Here is a 17,858-nt window from a genome sequence, read left to right as displayed (position 1 = left end):
ATGTTGTGACCCTTACATGCACCCAGCAGGACATTTTACAGCACAAAGTAGGTTGTCTATTGTGTCCGATATATCATTAGCATTACTGTTCGCATTCCCCACCAAAGTTAAGTCACACAAGCTTTTAAAGTGAATTTCTTGGACAGAATCACTGCAGTCTGTGGATTTTGCTTATGTGGTTGTTGTAAATCAAATTCTGACCTTTGAGGGAAAAGAGAGACAGAGAGTTCAAAATGGCTGAGGCAGTTGGAGCCAATTTGCAGCTCTGCATCATCCACTATTATTTAACTATCTTCTCTCCACTTTGAACTGCTCTGTAAAAAGAGGAATGTGTTAGAAACCATTCTCTTTTTTAGAGAATATCTAAATGCGTCTTTTTGATTGAAGAAATTAGGAATTAAGCTTGTTGCATTGCTTTTTGCCCATTTCCTAACTTCACTTAATGAAATTATGGAAACATTTTGGGATTAAATGCCACAACGAGGTAAATAGCCAACAACCTAAAATAGAGAACAGAGAGCTTTTGTGCCTGTTCCCAACTGGTTAGTCTGTTTGTAGTTAGCTCAGCAGCTGCTACAGCTTTCTAACAAGCCGTGCAAATAGTCACGAACAGGGACTGTAAATCAAGATGGACCACCTGCAGCTTCCAAGAAATTAAGCCAAGGTGTTTTGATCGCCCACTGGTGGCTGGCTGCAGTATCGGTCATGAAGTCCACCTTCAACTTGTTAGCAGGTGGGACTGCGATCAAACAAAAAAGACAAAGTAGACACGTCCAGCAAGGTACTTTCATTTGATTTATCATTACAATTATACTTATATATATATAATAGGTTGTTCTTTTACTGATGTCTGTTTCTGATAAGTTTAGTTTGAACTTACTATTTGATGTTATTAATTGGGGTGAAACATCATAATTGACACCTAAGATGGACTCACAAGCTTTATCCCCCACCACTGCGCAGATTCTGGCTCCTAATGTGAATGATGGCGCCGTCTGACAGTGGGAAAGTTTGGTTTAATTTCCAAATCTATCTACTATTTATGGTGCATGGTCACTAGCACCAAAGGTCTGGAACACATGCTGTTGGCTGACATGCTTAATTTGCTAATGCTAATGTACTGTATCTCTGACAATAGATTATATTGGTTTATAATTACAGTCTCTATTTTAAATATAGTGGCTCAAAACAGTCTGAAAAAAGTATTGTAAAAATAGCAAAACATTAAGGAAGGAATTCTACAAACTCAAATTTAAGTTGCAGTGGTTGATTGTCACTTTATGTGCAGTTTAATAGAGCTCTGGCTAGAACCATCTCATCCTTTGTGTGCACTTTTTTATCTGAGTTCATTGCTGTAATTGTTAAGCACTGTAGCATTGAAAGGGTTTCATGGTAACTCAAATTGAAACCTCTGTGATTTAAATTCTTAGTTGTCCTGAGTGCAGTTGATGTAATAGATGCATTGAATAAAAGTTTATATGTTTGTCTTTTTCATGTGCAGTGCGTGCATGCTTTTCTGTGATGTTTGTTTGTGCTTGTGTGTCTGTGTGTGTGTGTGCACATGTGTGATGCAGAGAGCCCTCGTGCCACAGTTTGTTGTGCTCATATGATATGAGGTGGTGAGATTGAACTGTGGTGATTTAGCCGTCACGTCAGCGGAATATTGATGCCTGCTCGGCTCGAATGGGGAAATTATAAAGCATAGAGCCAGGAAATGCATCTTAATTGCTGTTTAAGTGGGCGTCTTCATCAGAACGAGGGAGAGAGGGTGGGCCATGTCCCTGTACGATTTACAGAAAACAGATAGATGGGTAAACACCCTTATGCAGCAGTGATGGTGCTTTTATAGTGTCTGTCTCCTCTGCATAGAAGAGAGACAAATGAGCTCAGACAGAATCTTGCTAATAGATGACTGCTCTGTGAATAGGCTTCAGATACTGTAACTATGTGAGTGGTGTCTATTTATGAGAGACCGTTGACAGCAGGAGTGAAACAAGTCCTGTTTCTCATGTGACCTCCGCTGTGGTTGCTCTGTGCTTTTTTTATTATTTCATTATCACTCGAACAGGCTGCCGTCGCAAAATTAGCAGCACAAATGAGTCAGGTTTACATCATCTGTATGTGAACCCCCCCCCCCCCCTTAATATTGGTTTGTGTTCACAATATCAAATGTGTTGTCTGTGATGAAGAAAATTACTTCTCAAGGAAGAGCCCGTAGGTAATTTAAAAAGCAATATGTTCATAATTTAGCAGAAGATTCGTGTCATGCGTGCTCACATATGTTCGTGTGTGTTATCTGAGCTCCATGGAACAGCAGACCCCTTGCATCCAGGCCCTCCCTCCATTATTCCTCCATGTCTTCATGTTGCTGTCGAGTGGTCAGAGTCACAAATGCACTAAGCTGTTGGTACACCCAACCTGACCCCGCTAAAACGCCCTTGGTCACCGTGGCGACGATAAAGCACTGTTATAATTGGTTTACTGCTTTGTTCTGCCTCTCTGTGCGGAGGAAAGGTTCAGGTTACTGTCACTGTGCCAGCGAGCGATAAAGCCGCTCCGCTGGCTGCAGGCACTTTCAAGGAATGAATGCTTGGGATTAATTTTCAGGAATCAGCTGAAAAGAGTTAAAAAAATATACTAGAATGGAGTTTTACTGAAACGTGTTCAAACTGCTCAGAGAATCCTTTTACTTTTCTTTCTTCCTCTTATTTGAAACTTGTTTTGAATCACTGCATGGCTGACTGTCCCTGTGTGTGCGAAACAAGGTGATTGAGTTTAATTCTGATTTCAAGGTTTCGGGGACACTCGACATGAAATAAAAAAACACTCAGCCGCCGCCGCGTGTGGTTTTGAAGGATTGTCAAAGCGTCTATTTTCCTCCCTCGCCTTTTATTTTGTTGAACCCTCTGTGTATTCTCTCCTGTCCTCTACTCCCGTTCAGAACCGTGTGGAGATAAATGACGTGGAGCCAGATGTCTTCAAAGAGATGATGTGCTTCATCTACACAGGCAAGGCCCCCAACCTGGACAAGATGGCTGATGACCTGCTGGCTGCAGCTGACAAGGTACAGAGAGCGTGTTTGCGCGTGGACGTGCGTGCACCTGTTTCTGTGGACATTTACTCAAAAGACAGTGCGCATAATAATTTCCCCGAAAACAGACATTTAATGTTTAGTTCCCGAGCACATACACGTTTATAATCTCATCCATACATGTTGTGGGAGGTATATACAGTTTATGCACTCATTTACAATGAACCCGTCACTGTATGTACCCTTGAACTGACCTTGTATCCATCTTTTATTCTACCATGTAAGCTCTATTCATCTCAACCCGTATTGTACTCCCCCACTCTTCGCTTTCTTTTGGTTGTACTCTCACTGTTTTCCCAGTCTTCATGGAAATCATTGCCCTTGTTTTATTAATAGCAACACGATGCTTGAGTTGTATTTCCAACTTTTATTTGCTCACAGTTATGATGGAAGCAGCCTTTTATCCACTTAATAAGTGAGGCCATTTTTTTAAAGCATGTTTACAGCAGAAATCTCATCAAAGGATTTACGGACCAAAAGACAACGAAAAACCCATCTCGTATAAACTTTAAGGAGTTGAGTCACTGATTTTAGAGAGATGGCCGAAGGATTCAGCTTCGCCCTCATATTAATGGGGTTTTCAAGCGTTTTATACCGGGTTTAGTCCCTGTCCATACTCACACCCCTCACAAATCTCGTGACCACTCACGTTTTGCATGCGTGAACAGGTGTAAACAGGAAATGTTTGGATAATAGCTTGTCTCATATACATGCAAACAGATGTTTCATCGTAAAATGCAGAATTTTCCTGCAACAGCTGTAAGCAAAGACAACAGGGTCAGAACCGCTTGCAATTGATTATCCATTGCATTCTACACTGTAGTTGAGTCAGGGTCGGCCCTGGCAATGTTGGAACCAAAGATGAGATTTCAGATTGGCGCCCGGTAAATGCTGATGGTCTTCACAGGTGACTGATCTACGCAAGCCTACAAATGATGGGATGAATGTTTGATCAGCTATTTTATATATTGTTATCACTTATATCGTTTAATTTCGATTTTCAGTGTGTTTTCTGGCCAGATTCGCTCGCGGCGAGCAGAACAAAGTAGAACAGACCCTGAAACCGTCGCTGCAGATCGCGAGCCGCTTCCCGGCGCTTTGCTGCCAGTGTAAACATCCCAATTGATTAACATGGGTGCGAAAAGGCGAACAGCTTTTCATGGCGCTTCACAGCTCTTCTGCCTCCGGTGTGTCCCCGGGGTTAGAAGATGATGGTGTGACGTTACTGCATTGGTCAACATTGCATGTATCACTAACATTGCATGTAATTCAGCCTCTTGTGGTGCCCCCTCTGCGTTTTGCATCCTAGGCAACTGCCTATGCAAGGGGCCGCCCCTGAATTGAGGCTTATGTGTTTTTTCCTGGACGAGGGTGATGTGGTAGGAGCCTGACAAATAAGCAAAGGCTCTGTTGTGACCCAAAAGACCAAGCGATTGTAAGTGTCAACATCATCTTTTCATAACATCTCAGTTTCTGCCCATCCAGACTGAACTGCTACCTTGGACTTTTCTAACCAAATCAGGGCCGGCAGCATTTCCAAACTTCTCTGCATTAGGTGTTCAGAACCTCTCAGCATTTTGATAAAGAAAGGATTATTGTTTTTCTTTTCTATTCAAATATCCTTACATTACTTATATTCTTCTTTCTTGAATGAATAATATTTTATTGCAGATACAGTATTTTCTCTATTGTGTCTTAATATATTAACCCTTTGAACGCGATAGAAATGGTCCGCTACTCCCCACGTCTATATTAATGCTCATCGTGTAAATGTTTCTTCTTGGACCCTCTTCGATGCTTCATCCCTAAAATCCCTACAACCTAAGCTTAACGATTTTTCAAGTCAATAAAGCCATAATAAATTATAAAAGGACTGAAATTATATTGATGAATAGATAAAATAAATAAAAAAATCTGACATAAACCTTTGCCCAGTATCCATATAAAAACGTATTGATCCAAGTGATTTCTCAACATAAAAACATGAACAAAGTTATTCAAACTTTTATTACATTCACTTTTTATTTAGATGAAGCTTTGATCCGAAATGACTTACAGTAATTTCATTCAACCGTGATGGTACAAACCCAAAGCAACAAGATTCAAGAAAGCACAATTTTCATCAAGAAAGACGTTCTTGATAAGCTCCTCTCCTGCCACTCCCTGGCTCCTACGTTTGTTTATCAGCACATAAGTGATAACGACATCATGGGTATATACAACATGATGAGATGGAAGACAGTGGCCGTAGCTTTTATCTTCAGAAAGATTGAATATTATTGTTATTATATTTTTTTATTTTATTGATTTAAAAAAAATTCGATTTTCAGGGGGTTAAACAGCTCCGCACAAGTCCTAGTATTTAGAATAAATTAATATCACTTTCACATCATTACTGTTGGTAAATACTTTGCTGAACTGAAAAACTGGTGGTGATGCAAATTCCCCTGTAGTCTCTGCGGATCCTCTACAACTCATCCTGAAGTGTGCTTGTGTAAAAGAGAAGATTATTGTCCCCAGCAATTCCGTAATCAAACGTGGTGGAAACTCTGTCTGCATAACTGTCACTTTCCCCTCTCCTGGTCATATATTTTCTTATTCAATTTAGCTGTTGTTTTGCTGCTGCTGCAGTGGAGCAATTCGGTGTTTCCGTATCATTACACAGTGCGACAGCAGTTGTTAGTGGCAGCATTGTTTAAGTAATTTAGTTTACCTGTTGTTCCCCCCTCCCTCTCGTGCTCTCTCTGTCACCGGCAGTATGCTCTGGAGCGGCTGAAGGTGATGTGCGAGGACGCCCTGTGCACGAGTCTCTCTGTGGAGAACGCCGCAGAGATCCTCATCCTCGCCGACCTGCACAGCGCCGACCAGCTCAAGACACAGGCTGTGGACTTCATCAACTGGCGAGTTACACTTCACGTCATCCTTCCGCTCTTATGCAAACCAATTTTTATTTTTTTTGTTTCCACGCACAGCAAGTCATTAATTTAGAGGGAGCAATCTTTTTTCCCGAGGAAGTTTAATTGGATCCAAAGATCAAAACATTTTGCTGCCAGATCACATTGGGCTATTGAGCAATAAACTTCAACTGCCGATGTTAATCACATTGCAGGCAGCACGTTTAGGTGAAAAAAAGTCCTATTGGCATCAATGACTCCTTTTTATGTCCACGGAGAGGTGATTGATCCCGTATTTGAATGCCCAGTTGAAACAAAGAGCTTGTTCACAGTCACTACCTAAATTGCTCATCACCTTCCCTCTGTTATCTGAATTTTCTGTCTCACAGCCAGACACATTTCACTTCCCTTTGTCCATTCATCGGTCCTCCCTCTGCAGCTTGACTCCATCTCCTGGCCTTGTTCCCGAACGGATTCCATCTCCGTCTCCCCTCTTGTTCGCCCCTCCTCCCTCTTTCCTTCCCCTGCCTTTTTCTCTCCCTCTCCTGTTCCGTGCTCGAGAGCTCATGTGTACCTAGAGGTGTTCAGTAATGCAGATTTCTGCCCCTAATCCCTGTCATTAATTGTGGTTATGGGCGTTATGACAGTTTAATTTGTGAGTGTTGTTGTGGTGGTGGGAAAATTGGCCACGGGGGACTCCTGGCCAGCAAAGCCTTATCAACCCTCCTCCCGCGGACACAATCGACAGCAACAAGAGCAACAAAACAAAAATCAATTTAGAGGACGAATACAGAAAACAGATGACACGGAGGAGCCAATACCCCCCCCCCCCCCCCCCCCACCAGTAGCATCTCAACCTCCTTCCAGACCAGTCTTTACAAGCAGCTTACAGTCATTTAGTCGAGACAATGGGAGTTCTCTTTATCCCACCTCTCTCTCCTTTATTCATCCCCTCTAGAGCCTCTAGAGGTGTAGCAGAAAGTAAAGCCTTCCAAACTCTCCTTATCCACTTTGTTTATAGAAAAGAGTTAACACACTCTTTCTTTGCCTAACATGAATCTTTAGGCTCCAGAATATTTGAATAATAAATCATAGTAAGTTGTGCGAATGCAACCTGAGTAATTGAAGCAACGGTTCTTTTGAAGCAGAAAATAACCTGTGGTTTTCTGAAATTAGTGTATTTGATAATTGTGGCAGTTTGCCTCATTATATCTGCTGACTGGAGGTCATGTTTTGGCCTCTTTTTAATTTACCTTCACATCACTGTTCCCTCGGCCCCCTCCTGTCCTTCTCTCTGCACTTTCATTACTCACCTCCCTTGCTATTTATTTATTTATTTATTTGACACTGCTGCTGTCTTCTGCTCTCCTCCTTCCTCTCCTGCTGTGGCTGCTCCCCTCGTGCCCTTTCGTTGGCCCGCTGCCTCGGCCTCAGCATACGAGCCATTACTGTAAGCAGGGGTTCATATCCTCCACAGAGAATAGGGTCAGAGGTTGGCTGGAGGTCTGGAGCTGCTGTGTGGCAAGTGTGTGACCACAAACACACACACATAAACACACCTTGGTAGACATGCCAAGACATAAATATATGTGAACACACAAACACTGTTGTGTATTTACTCCAAATGAAACGTGGAGAATGTCATTAAAGGCCACACAGTGGATTGCGTGATAGTGCAGCTCAGCACCCTCAGGGTGTTGGGAGGGTCAGGACTGCCACAGTGTCTGAGATGATGACCACCAGTCAAACTTTTCAGCAATTAATTACAAGATTTTCCAACTTTCTTGGGCTGACCGGCTTCCGTTAGTTTTTACTTCCCAACAAACACGGGTAATCCAAATAGCCCTGCAGTTTTAAAATGGCCATAACCTACAAAGAATCATTAAAAAATATCAATTAAGAATCTGCAATTAGTAAGCTGTTTTTTTGCACAATAACCAGCTTATTGCTTCCAGTCACCTCCACTGTTTATTACCTGACACCAGGATTTGCTGTTCAGATTGAGGTAATAAAATGTCGATTGTTTGTAAAACGTCTTAATTTCTTCTTGCAGTAGAGATGATGTCATTTTTTACTGCATTATGCAGTATTATTATGGAATGTAAAGTATCATCCACTGGAAATATGGAAATATGTAGAGTACAAATACATTTCAATACTTAATATGATATATTTCCACCATATCAAAACAAGTTAATGCTGGTTTACAATCCTAACTAAATTAATTAACTCAAAGTCAGTTAGGATTCCCCTAAAGCGTTGAAAACAAAATCCAAGGGGCCGTGAAGTAATTAACAGTGTTGGAGAGATGGGAGAAAAGTCTGGGGAAAAAACTGTGTAAATAAAAAATAATCATTAAAAACATATGTTGGTTTTTGTTGAAGTTTTCCTCCCTTTTCTTCTGTGTAAAATGCTGCAGAGTTTTTACCTCCTCTGAACTCGATAGAACTATAAGAATGAAACAATGTGTGAAGGGAATATAATCTTTTGGTTGAAGTGTTCACAGCTCATAACCATATGTAATGTGCGATGGGGGGTTGCAAATAGTCCTCTGCTATAAAGGAAACCAGGGCTCTAAAGAGAAATGACGTGACGTGATGTGACACAACTGTGACTAAACAGACTTGCTCATCACATGCCCACAGATTTGTGGTCTTTGACTGGTGCCTTTTTATTTGCGTTTTGTTTTTTTCTCTCAAAAATGACCTCTGGGGTTAAATATTTAAAAATATTAAGTAAATAACAGGCCTGCCAGCTGGTATGACAAATCCTTAATGTCTCAGAGCTGTACTCCACACAGATGGAGTCATATAATCTCCAACTCTTGAGTTGTTTGTGCCGTTACTTTGTCCATTAAGTTTGTTTTCTTTGAACATTTAGTCACACTCTTCAACTTCATGCCTCCTCTCGTTGCCCTCTTCTTCTCGCAGTCACGCAGCGGAGGTGATGGACACGTCGGGCTGGAAGTCCATGGTGATCTCTCAACCGCAACTCGTGGCAGAAGCATATCACTCCCTGGCCTCGGCCCAGTGCCCCTTCCTGGGCCCGCCACGGAAACGCCTCAAACAGTCCTAGTGGTCTGGAGAGTGACTCCTCAGTCTGGGTCCTTCTGTACCAGCGACCTCACTGCTCCTTCCTCCCAGTGCTCCTCTCGCTCCTCCGGCATCCAGAGACACCAAAGACTGATACCCAAAGGACTTGGCTCTATATGACCAAACGGAAAGCTCAGCTGAAAAAAACAGGGACTGATGCAGAGGAGGTAATACAGATCTCTGTAGATGGGGATGAAGTGAATATTCATATTTTCTCACTGTGATACTGGAAAGCCAGAGCCTCGATCTGGGAGTCGGTCACGTAAAGAAAACTTCTCCTGGCTCGAAACTGAAAAGTCAATGTTGAGTCCCTGTAAATTGAATTCCGTGGCATGTTATCTCGCACGATGTCTCGAGTTTTGACGCCCAAACTGCTCATGAAGGCCGAGTGAAGAGGATCAACCATCCAGAAAGTGACGTTTGTGCAAAGTGCTGTTCTTCTAGGGCATAATCAATTCTCAGTTTGAATGAAAGAGGACTGATCCGAACATGTCTTCAAATGGGAGGACGGTGTAAGGCTGAGTTAAATTTTTAAATCGAGGTGAATATCTTTCAGATCAATCGCTGCTCGACATGAAGTTTGAGGGCGGTCACGACACCTGATTAATGATCCATACGATCAATTAACTGTCTCCTGTGCGATCTGTTCAGGGCCGACGTTCAAACAGTCGACCATCTTGCACTTTAAGAAGTTCCACACTTCACTTTCTTACAGGGCTGCTATTACAGAAGCTGTTATCAACTGTAGTTGACATGTTGGAATGTGGTTGTAGCAGTGTTTACATGTTGTGGCTAAAACTGTCGTCTTAATCGAGACAGTGATGTGATGTAAAACAGCATTTAACTTTCCACTCGTAGTGGAATCACACAGAGCAACGCTGGATTTCTCTCTTTTAAATGATTTGATTAAATCTTGCAGTTTGATTTAACACAACGCAGAGGATCGGAAAAGAAAAGCACATTGTCTGCCAAGCTTTAGGAAAGGTATTAAACAAACAATCTACCTGTTAATTAACAGCTCATTTCCTCTTACTGACACCAGGCCATGCAGATGTTTTGCAAAACTATTTGTTTGTGTTTGAGCCTCTCGTTCACATATAAGCAGCTTTTTTAAATCACTAAAGCCAAGATTTTACAAACACCTTCCAAAGTGCTTTCTGTGTTCATGTAAAACTGCTTTGTGTAAAATCATGCACCAGAAACAACAACAATGGCGGCTATAGACCAGCGTCTCTACAATTGGTTAAGTTCACAGCTAAATTAATCATCACTGCTCCACATCAGTGGCGGTCGCAAGCGTCGGCCTCAACCGATTTGACTTGGACCAAAGCTAGCTGAGCACGCTCGCAATGTTCGTCTCTGGTATTTGACGTTGATTCAGCCTTCATCGCCACCTGCTGGCCTGACATGCTTGTATGAGCGGTTGTATTCGTTTTTGTGTTCTGAACAAAAAATATTTTGTACAATGATGGACGGGGGGATGGAGAGTTTCCTTTTTAAACAAATGCCAACATTTCTGTTCAAAGAAAGACCTGCAGTGTTGTAGACAAGGCCTGAAAAAACGTTTTGTCCAGTGAACCTGTAAAATACAGACTCTTTGACTTTATCTGGCTATGACAGTGTCTTTTTCATCTTTGATAGCTTCACTATTGCTCATTATGCAGTTTGGTCAGTTAGTGACTCATTAATGCCCCCCCCCCCCCCGTTCAACTTGCTGCCAGATCTGTGTGTGTGTGTGAGTAACACATTTCAGTTTCAAGCTTAATCTAGTCATGATCAAAGTTCAGTCCCCAGTGCACGTGCTGTTCCCCCTGTCTGATCACAGGGGCTCACACCCAGCCGTGCACTGTGTGGACCCACCCCTGCTCATGGCCACAGGCCTGTTTGACTTGATCTCTGAGGGCTTGCTTAGAGAACATCTAGGTTGTAATCACTTCTGAGAGACTTGGGCCTTTCTCTCGGACACTATTTTAAAAGGGATTTCTCCGTGCTGACCAAAGTTGAGGCCCAGCGGGACCTTAGGGGAAGCTCATTCCTGAGCCCTGCAAATCGCTGCTCATCCAACGGTCGGCCTTGACCGCTGATCTGTGGGGATATTCTGCCGTCGCCCCGGCACTCATCAAACTGATGGAAAGCCACAGTTTGTGATACAGAGAGCAAAGTGTAGCTTTATGATGGAGCACATGCAGTGTCTGTGGGACGTCTGATTCAATTTCATCATGCATCATCATGATGGAGATCATCAACACATCATTTTTTAAGCTATATATAAATATATATATATATAAACTGTTTTTAGTGGAATGTTTTTCATTAATTTGATGGCCAGCAGAGGAGAGATGAGAGGAAATGAGGAGAGAGGAAAAGAGAGGAACCAGACGAAGCAGAGGACTGAACCTGGAGACATTGGAATTCATGTTGCGTTTCGTCCACTGCCAAATGTGACATGCTGTGAATCAGCGCCCGTATATCAGCAGAATTATTTATTGTGCATTATCAGACTAAATCACTGATAATGAGAAGTGAGGTCAAACCTTGCTCTGCATCGTGTACAAAATGTAATTCCTGCCAGTTAACCTGATCAGCCATAAAGCTCAAATATTACCACATTATATGAATGAAACCAGTACACATATTAATGGGCACCAAACCAGAACATGCTTGAAGTTCAGTTCACACACATTAAAAAGAACTAGTTCAAGTGTTGTCACGTGTTTAGACGGCCTGGTCCGAGTTACCTCCGTCCCAAACTAAATGACTTACACTAAGATAGAATCACAGATTGACTGATTCATTTTAATAGACAGGGACAGACGAGGTGAGTGCGTGTTCCACCACTTCAACAATGTGTGTTCAGGAAGTGAAACAGTCGAGGCGCAGCAAAAGGTGGATGTAGATGCAATGGAGAATTTTTTAGCCTGCGTGAACCAAGATATACGCTGTTCAAAAACAGATTGATTAAGACTCATGGAGACAAAACACCAGGCTCTGCATACGATTACAGACGATGCAAAGCACTTGAATTGCTATTTCCAGTATTACCGACATACTGGGCTAACGAGGCTCACGCTAACGTTCAGCCGTTCTCAACTGCTCACGCCTTTTCACTTTCATGATCAACAGAGTCGATGAGTATATTTGTGTCCGTTGACGTGAATCTCAATAGGACAAACACTGTTAAAATGCATTTGCTTGGACTCTCTAATGTGGACGTAGAATTATATAAAACCCATCACGCTGAGCCTCGTGTATATGAGACTATAAAATCAAGCTGTAGACAGAAAAGGAGGAACAAGGGTTTGCTAAGTTGTACTCTGTAATGCATGATAGCTCTGCCTGCAGCCAATTCTCCTGAGTTTGAGTGTTTCCCCAGTATAGGTCAAGGTGTGTGCATGAAAGAACGTGTGAACATGGCAGGCATATAGTGCTCTCTGAGTGGACATGCATGTCAGCACTGTGTGCTCTTTAGGACTGTCCCTGAGATAGAAAGAGGCTTTGGTAACTGCAGTCGGGGCCAGTGTGACCCTCCTCATGTGAGCTGAAATTTGAGGCATTGGGGTGTGATCGTTTTTTTTTCTCCCCGAGCTTTGATAGTCAGCTTGTGTAGCAGCTTGCAGCCAACCTTTTGTATCTTTGTAACGATATGTGTGTGTGTGTGTGTGTGTGTGTGTGTGTGTGTGTGTGTCTGCGCTTGTGTGTCTCCGATGGCCTTAGATGAGACAGTCAGGGGAGGGATATAGATGGAGCCATGCACGTGGAGAGGCGTGCTCTGTTGTTATGCATTCTGTATGAGTCTGTCACCCCCCCCCCCCTCCTCCTCACTCGTCCTGCCTCCATCTCGCCTTCCCATCATTCACTCCTCCTTTTATAGGAGATGGGAGACCGAGGTGTGGCAGGTCAATGCTGTGAAAGACTGTGACAAGCTCTGCGCCTTTGTCAGGACACCATCACAAAAGAGGAGGAGGAGCCAGCCAGAGATTGCTGCCTGATGTTGAGCACCGCCCGGCGAGGAGGACGACGGAGGACGAGGGATAGGGGAGAGGAGGTTATTTTTCGGGTTATGAGTTCAAGGGCTAGAGATTGAAACCAGGTATTTTAATGTCAGCTCCACCCATCAACTCAGGGCTTTCCAACAAGTCTGGGCTTGTTGATTATTAGTAGGACATTAAAAAGAGCAACTATTGGATTGTCAGTTATCCGTCTGCGTTCATTAAAGGTTTTAAACCACTTGGGGGCAGCACATTAAACTGTTAACTCGATATTAGCGTATTATCACCTTATAAAGTAGCTATGGTGGTACACAAATTATGCGATCACACAGAAACATTAGCATCCGTCAGCAGTGTTTTAAAGGGACTTTCAGGGGGATTAACCGGGGTTCCCAGGAAATTGTCATTGAGCTGAACTAGCGTTATCCTTGGTCCCTCTCTCAACCTTTGGGGGACCCACGCAACTGTCCGATTTGCCCAGCCTCCCGATTCATTGTGTCTCCACCGGCACTTTATCTGTCCACTGTTCGGAGCGGGACAGGCAGCGTACAGTGGGTTTATGGGAGCTTTCTGCCGGCTGCTTGAAGCAAGACAGATGAGAGCACTGAGACAGAAACAAAGCAGTAAAATCTCAGGCTGTAAAAACCCAAACTGCTTTGTCATTCTCAGCAATAATTCAAACAATTTTTACAAACTATTTCCACAAAGTCGTGTTCATAGATCAATTTTTAATAAAAAGAATACAGATTAATAGCTTTACATTGCATGAATTGAAATCCACCGAATGAGTCGTTCTATACTTAGAAATGCGGTAAAGATGGTAAATAAGACAAAGATTAATCAGAAATATGAGTGAGACATTGATAAGGACAATTTTTATGTTGCCAGCTTGTGAAAATTCATCGGGTTGTTTCAGTATTTGTTTCTTAACTTTTACATCTTTTCTAAATTCATTGTGAATCATGTTTTGTGGACTGTTTAACCACAGATCTGCTGGAAGGAAAGATGCAAAGCGGTTGCCACAGCTTTTCTTTACTGACTCCTCATCTTGTAAATGGTTTTAAACTCAGACTTGACTGATGACTTTACCGAAAAAAGCCTTTATTAATGACTTTAACTAAAAAAAAAAACTGTTTACTAGTGATGTAAGCATTTTCTAACTGGCGGTAAGTGATTCGGTAACAATAATATAATAATAAGTAAAAACAAACTGTGCGTAATTAAAAAAAAACAATAGCCTGTCATCAGGGCGTCAGTACGTCACGGCTGAATGCAGCAAAGGCATATTGTAACCTTTGTGTGGAGATATTTGACCATATATCCCTCATGATTTCCCAAGTAATCCACTTAGATGGTATCATCTGTGACAGGTAAAGGGAAGCTCGGGGCCTTGGGGCGGAGAAATGGAGGGATGAAGTGACAGGGGTAATGGATGGATGGAGGGATGAAGAGTGATCGTGTGTCATACAGGTGGGATAGGGCCAGACAGATGGAGAATGAAGGAGCGATGGAGGATGGATGGCCGGAGCCCCTCAGACATTGACGGCGTTGAGAGATTTGTCTTCTTTGTGCCCCATTTGTCTTGTTTCTCCTTCGCCGCTGTGTCCGAGCGAGTTACACCTCAAAGAACGATTTACTCTCGACAATTTGGCGGCGGCAGCGGCGTACAGTACCTGAGTGTTGTCCTCTCTCCTCCTTCCTGAGAGGGTTGTTTCAAGGATTAGTGGGGAAGTGCACAAACAAACTGCAATCCGCAATAAACTGTTTGCTAATAACAGCGGATGTAGAAATTAGAGGAGAAGAAGAACCAGACGTGGGCGCTGAATCATGCACACACACACACACACACACACACACACAGGCAGACACAATTACACACATATGAGCTGCTAATTGCTTTGTGCGCACCAATCTGTCCTGTGAATGTGCCGGTGCAATATTGCGGTGCTGTGGGTGTTTGCCCAGCTCATAACCGCAGACCAATGTGACGGAGACAAGCTCGTATATTAAGATAACCCCGAAACAGAATGGAATTGTATTTCCCCGGCGGTTCAAACGACTTCTGTGGTTGTAAACTGATAGTGGATGAGATTTGGCTTTAATGAAGCAAGACTTATTGTGCACAGCGCAACAGAGGAAGGTCCACGCGGTGTATGTGTTGCATTATTCAAGTGTGTTTGAATGTGCATGTGTGTGTCCATTAGTTTCCCTGTAACAAGGAGCGCTGTTATCGGCACCTGCGTGTTTGTTGGAGCTCTCACGGCGGATGTTATTGTGTCACTGTTTTTCTTGCTCTCAGATTGGAGGGTGTCTGAGGACTCAAGTTTATTTTGCCTGAAATAATCAAGTGAAAGGTTTTATTTTGTACTTGTCCCCGGTGTAATCTTTCTCAAGGTTGTGTGTGTGTTTGTGTTTGTGCGCGCAGTGTCATCTTCATCTGTTTATTAGAGCGCTCCCCATTGGCCTGGCTGTAATGAGACCTGTGGAGCCCGGGCGAAAAGGAGTTCATCATCACAACAGAGAGAGGGATGGAGAGGTAGCCGGGAAAGGTAGACATTAAAAAGCCATGTTGATTTGTGGAAAGGCCGCGAGATGCAAGACATTTTCACCAGTTTTTGTCTTAACCTTATATTGACTTTCAATCTCCTTTTCTTTGTTTGGATCTTTTCCTGAAAATCAAATCACATAATATTTCGAGGCGATGTCCTCTCCTCGAAGCTTCCTCCTGTGCTGAATTCCCTGTGGAATTATTAGCTCAGTTACAAAGCGGGAGGAAATATTTTACTACCCGTCTCCCTCTGGAGTATTAATCCTGTCCAAATAAGGCTGAAGATGTACAGTATAATGGAAGGAGAGATGAATGGGAAATAAATGGGGGCCCGCTCCAGCATGCATTAGACCAGAGGAAAGATGGGACGAGGAAAGTACTCGAGGGCTTTTATGACCCTGAGGCCCAATTTGGTTTACAGTCAAACAGTAAATGTATAAGCTCAGTAATAGAAAAAACACAATAGATACAAACAAGACCAAAGCTGCTTTCAGACACCCAGTCGACTCCGGACATTTCCCTGAAATAATCCAACATTATCCATTTCCAGAGAATCTAAATGTCTCAGGATGAAAAACTGTAGCCAAACACGTCGATTCCAGGTCTATCCTGCTGCGTTCTTCATATGTGGAAGACGAAATCCTGAGAAAGACCGCCCAAAAAATTGCCCAGACACTCTCAGGAGCTCAGGTCCTACGGCTTCCAGCTCTGTGAGGCTTTACTTAGGCAGACCTGCTGGTGGTACAAGATGAGAAGTCGGGGATCACCGGAGTTAATGAGATTCATTGTCTGGGCTCCATGGATATCTGTGAAATTCATGCCAATCCATACAATACTTTCTGAGATATTTCAGCTTGGACCAAAGTGACAGACGGGTTTTGGGCCAAAGTAGAAATGTGCAGACCCACAGAGAGAACTATGGTCTATAATATTAAAAACTCTTCCAGTGTAATACAATCCAATCCAGCTCCCCCACTAACTGCTGGATAGACTCAGCTATTACCACAGAATTCAATCGACTCCTCCCCGACAAGGAATCAACAAAAGTTTCACATTAGAGCGGGAGTGTGTTTTGCAGGGCGGCCGTGCTGGATTGCATCAGATTGTAAAGGAGCACCTAATAAACTCGAAACCTCCACTGTAAAACAAATATACAGCAAACTGATAGAGCCTTGGTCCGAACATTGAAATGGCTTTGCACAAAATAAAATAAAAAAACAATGTGAGAAGAGTTAAAAACAGTGCTCGAGTGGAAAGGGCGAAAAATTAAAAGCAACAGTGTATAAAGTTTATAAATGACACAGTCTGTGAGGCGGGAGGGGCTGTGGAGCAGGAGAGAGATGCGGTAAAGGACATCACAGGAAGGGGGGGTGTGGGGGGGGGGGTTGTCTTCTGTGCACTGTGGTCCATTTGTTACCTGTGCTCCGGTAGATGAAAGCTCTCTCTTAGCCTCGTTAAGCATGATGCACGGCCGCAGCCATCAGCACGCCGCTGATTAAAATTCACCCTCTGGAGTTTGAAGGGGGGGGGGGGGGGCTAGCTAGCTGAGGCGGCACTCCTGCGCCTGCAGAAGCAAATGGGCCGAAAGGTCATGGCTCAGCGACCCTCACAGCCATGCCTTATTTATTTAGCCTCTTACCTCAGCTGCCACTGGGAGGGAGGGAGACGGGGGGGGGGGGGGGGATCTCCATTCAGGCTCATGCCCATAGACTGACACTGACACTGACAACAATATGAACTGCTGCTCTGCATCGAAATGATCTATACTGGGCCAATTTTCTGCTTTTATTTGATTTCACAGATTTGTTTTGTAACTTTGCATTCGTGTTTTCCATGAATGTGCTTGTGTGAGTCGTCTTGTTTTTTTTTGCCCATAAACCCACCAACAAGCGAGTTCCAACTGCAGACCTGAAGAAAACCTGATGTGTCATAAACGTTATCAAATGTGAAATCTCATTTATTTAAAAATTCTGCTGTAATGTGATATGCCAAGCAACCAGTCATGATTTACTTCTTTGAATATTGCTATTCATTAAATGAGATACATTTTATGGTAAACATACTCACAGGATTAAAGCTAGACAAGATCCATGGATTTTTATCTGAGAAATCAAGAAAGTGAAGAAAAAGAATCCAAGATGCAACAGCTGATTTGGATCTGCTCCAAAAACTGAATGGTTTCCTCCTTGAACAATACCACACCCTTCTTAGTTTAGTGGAAATTCACAACACACGCTAAGAGAA

General features: G+C 43.0%; 1 protein-coding gene across 1 annotated transcript in view; it reads left to right on the top strand.

Annotated features, from left to right (window-relative positions):
• The window catches only part of spop (speckle type BTB/POZ protein), a 95,701-nt gene extending 85,038 nt beyond the window's left edge, over positions 1-10,663 (top strand). The window contains exons 9-11 of the mRNA XM_062408849.1: positions 2,942-3,064; positions 5,849-5,991; positions 8,916-10,663. Of these exons, the coding sequence (XP_062264833.1) occupies positions 2,942-3,064; positions 5,849-5,991; positions 8,916-9,060 (411 nt within the window). The 3' untranslated portion in view covers positions 9,061-10,663. The remainder of the gene's footprint in view (positions 1-2,941; positions 3,065-5,848; positions 5,992-8,915) is intronic.
• The last annotated feature ends 7,195 nt before the right edge of the window (positions 10,664-17,858 follow it).

The sequence above is a fragment of the Platichthys flesus genome, chromosome 16 (genome assembly GCF_949316205.1).
Source record: "Platichthys flesus chromosome 16, fPlaFle2.1, whole genome shotgun sequence".
NCBI classification, from domain to species: domain Eukaryota; kingdom Metazoa; phylum Chordata; class Actinopteri; order Pleuronectiformes; family Pleuronectidae; genus Platichthys; species Platichthys flesus.
Note: the sequence above shows the minus strand (reverse complement) of the source record. Positions and strands in the feature narration are given on the sequence as shown.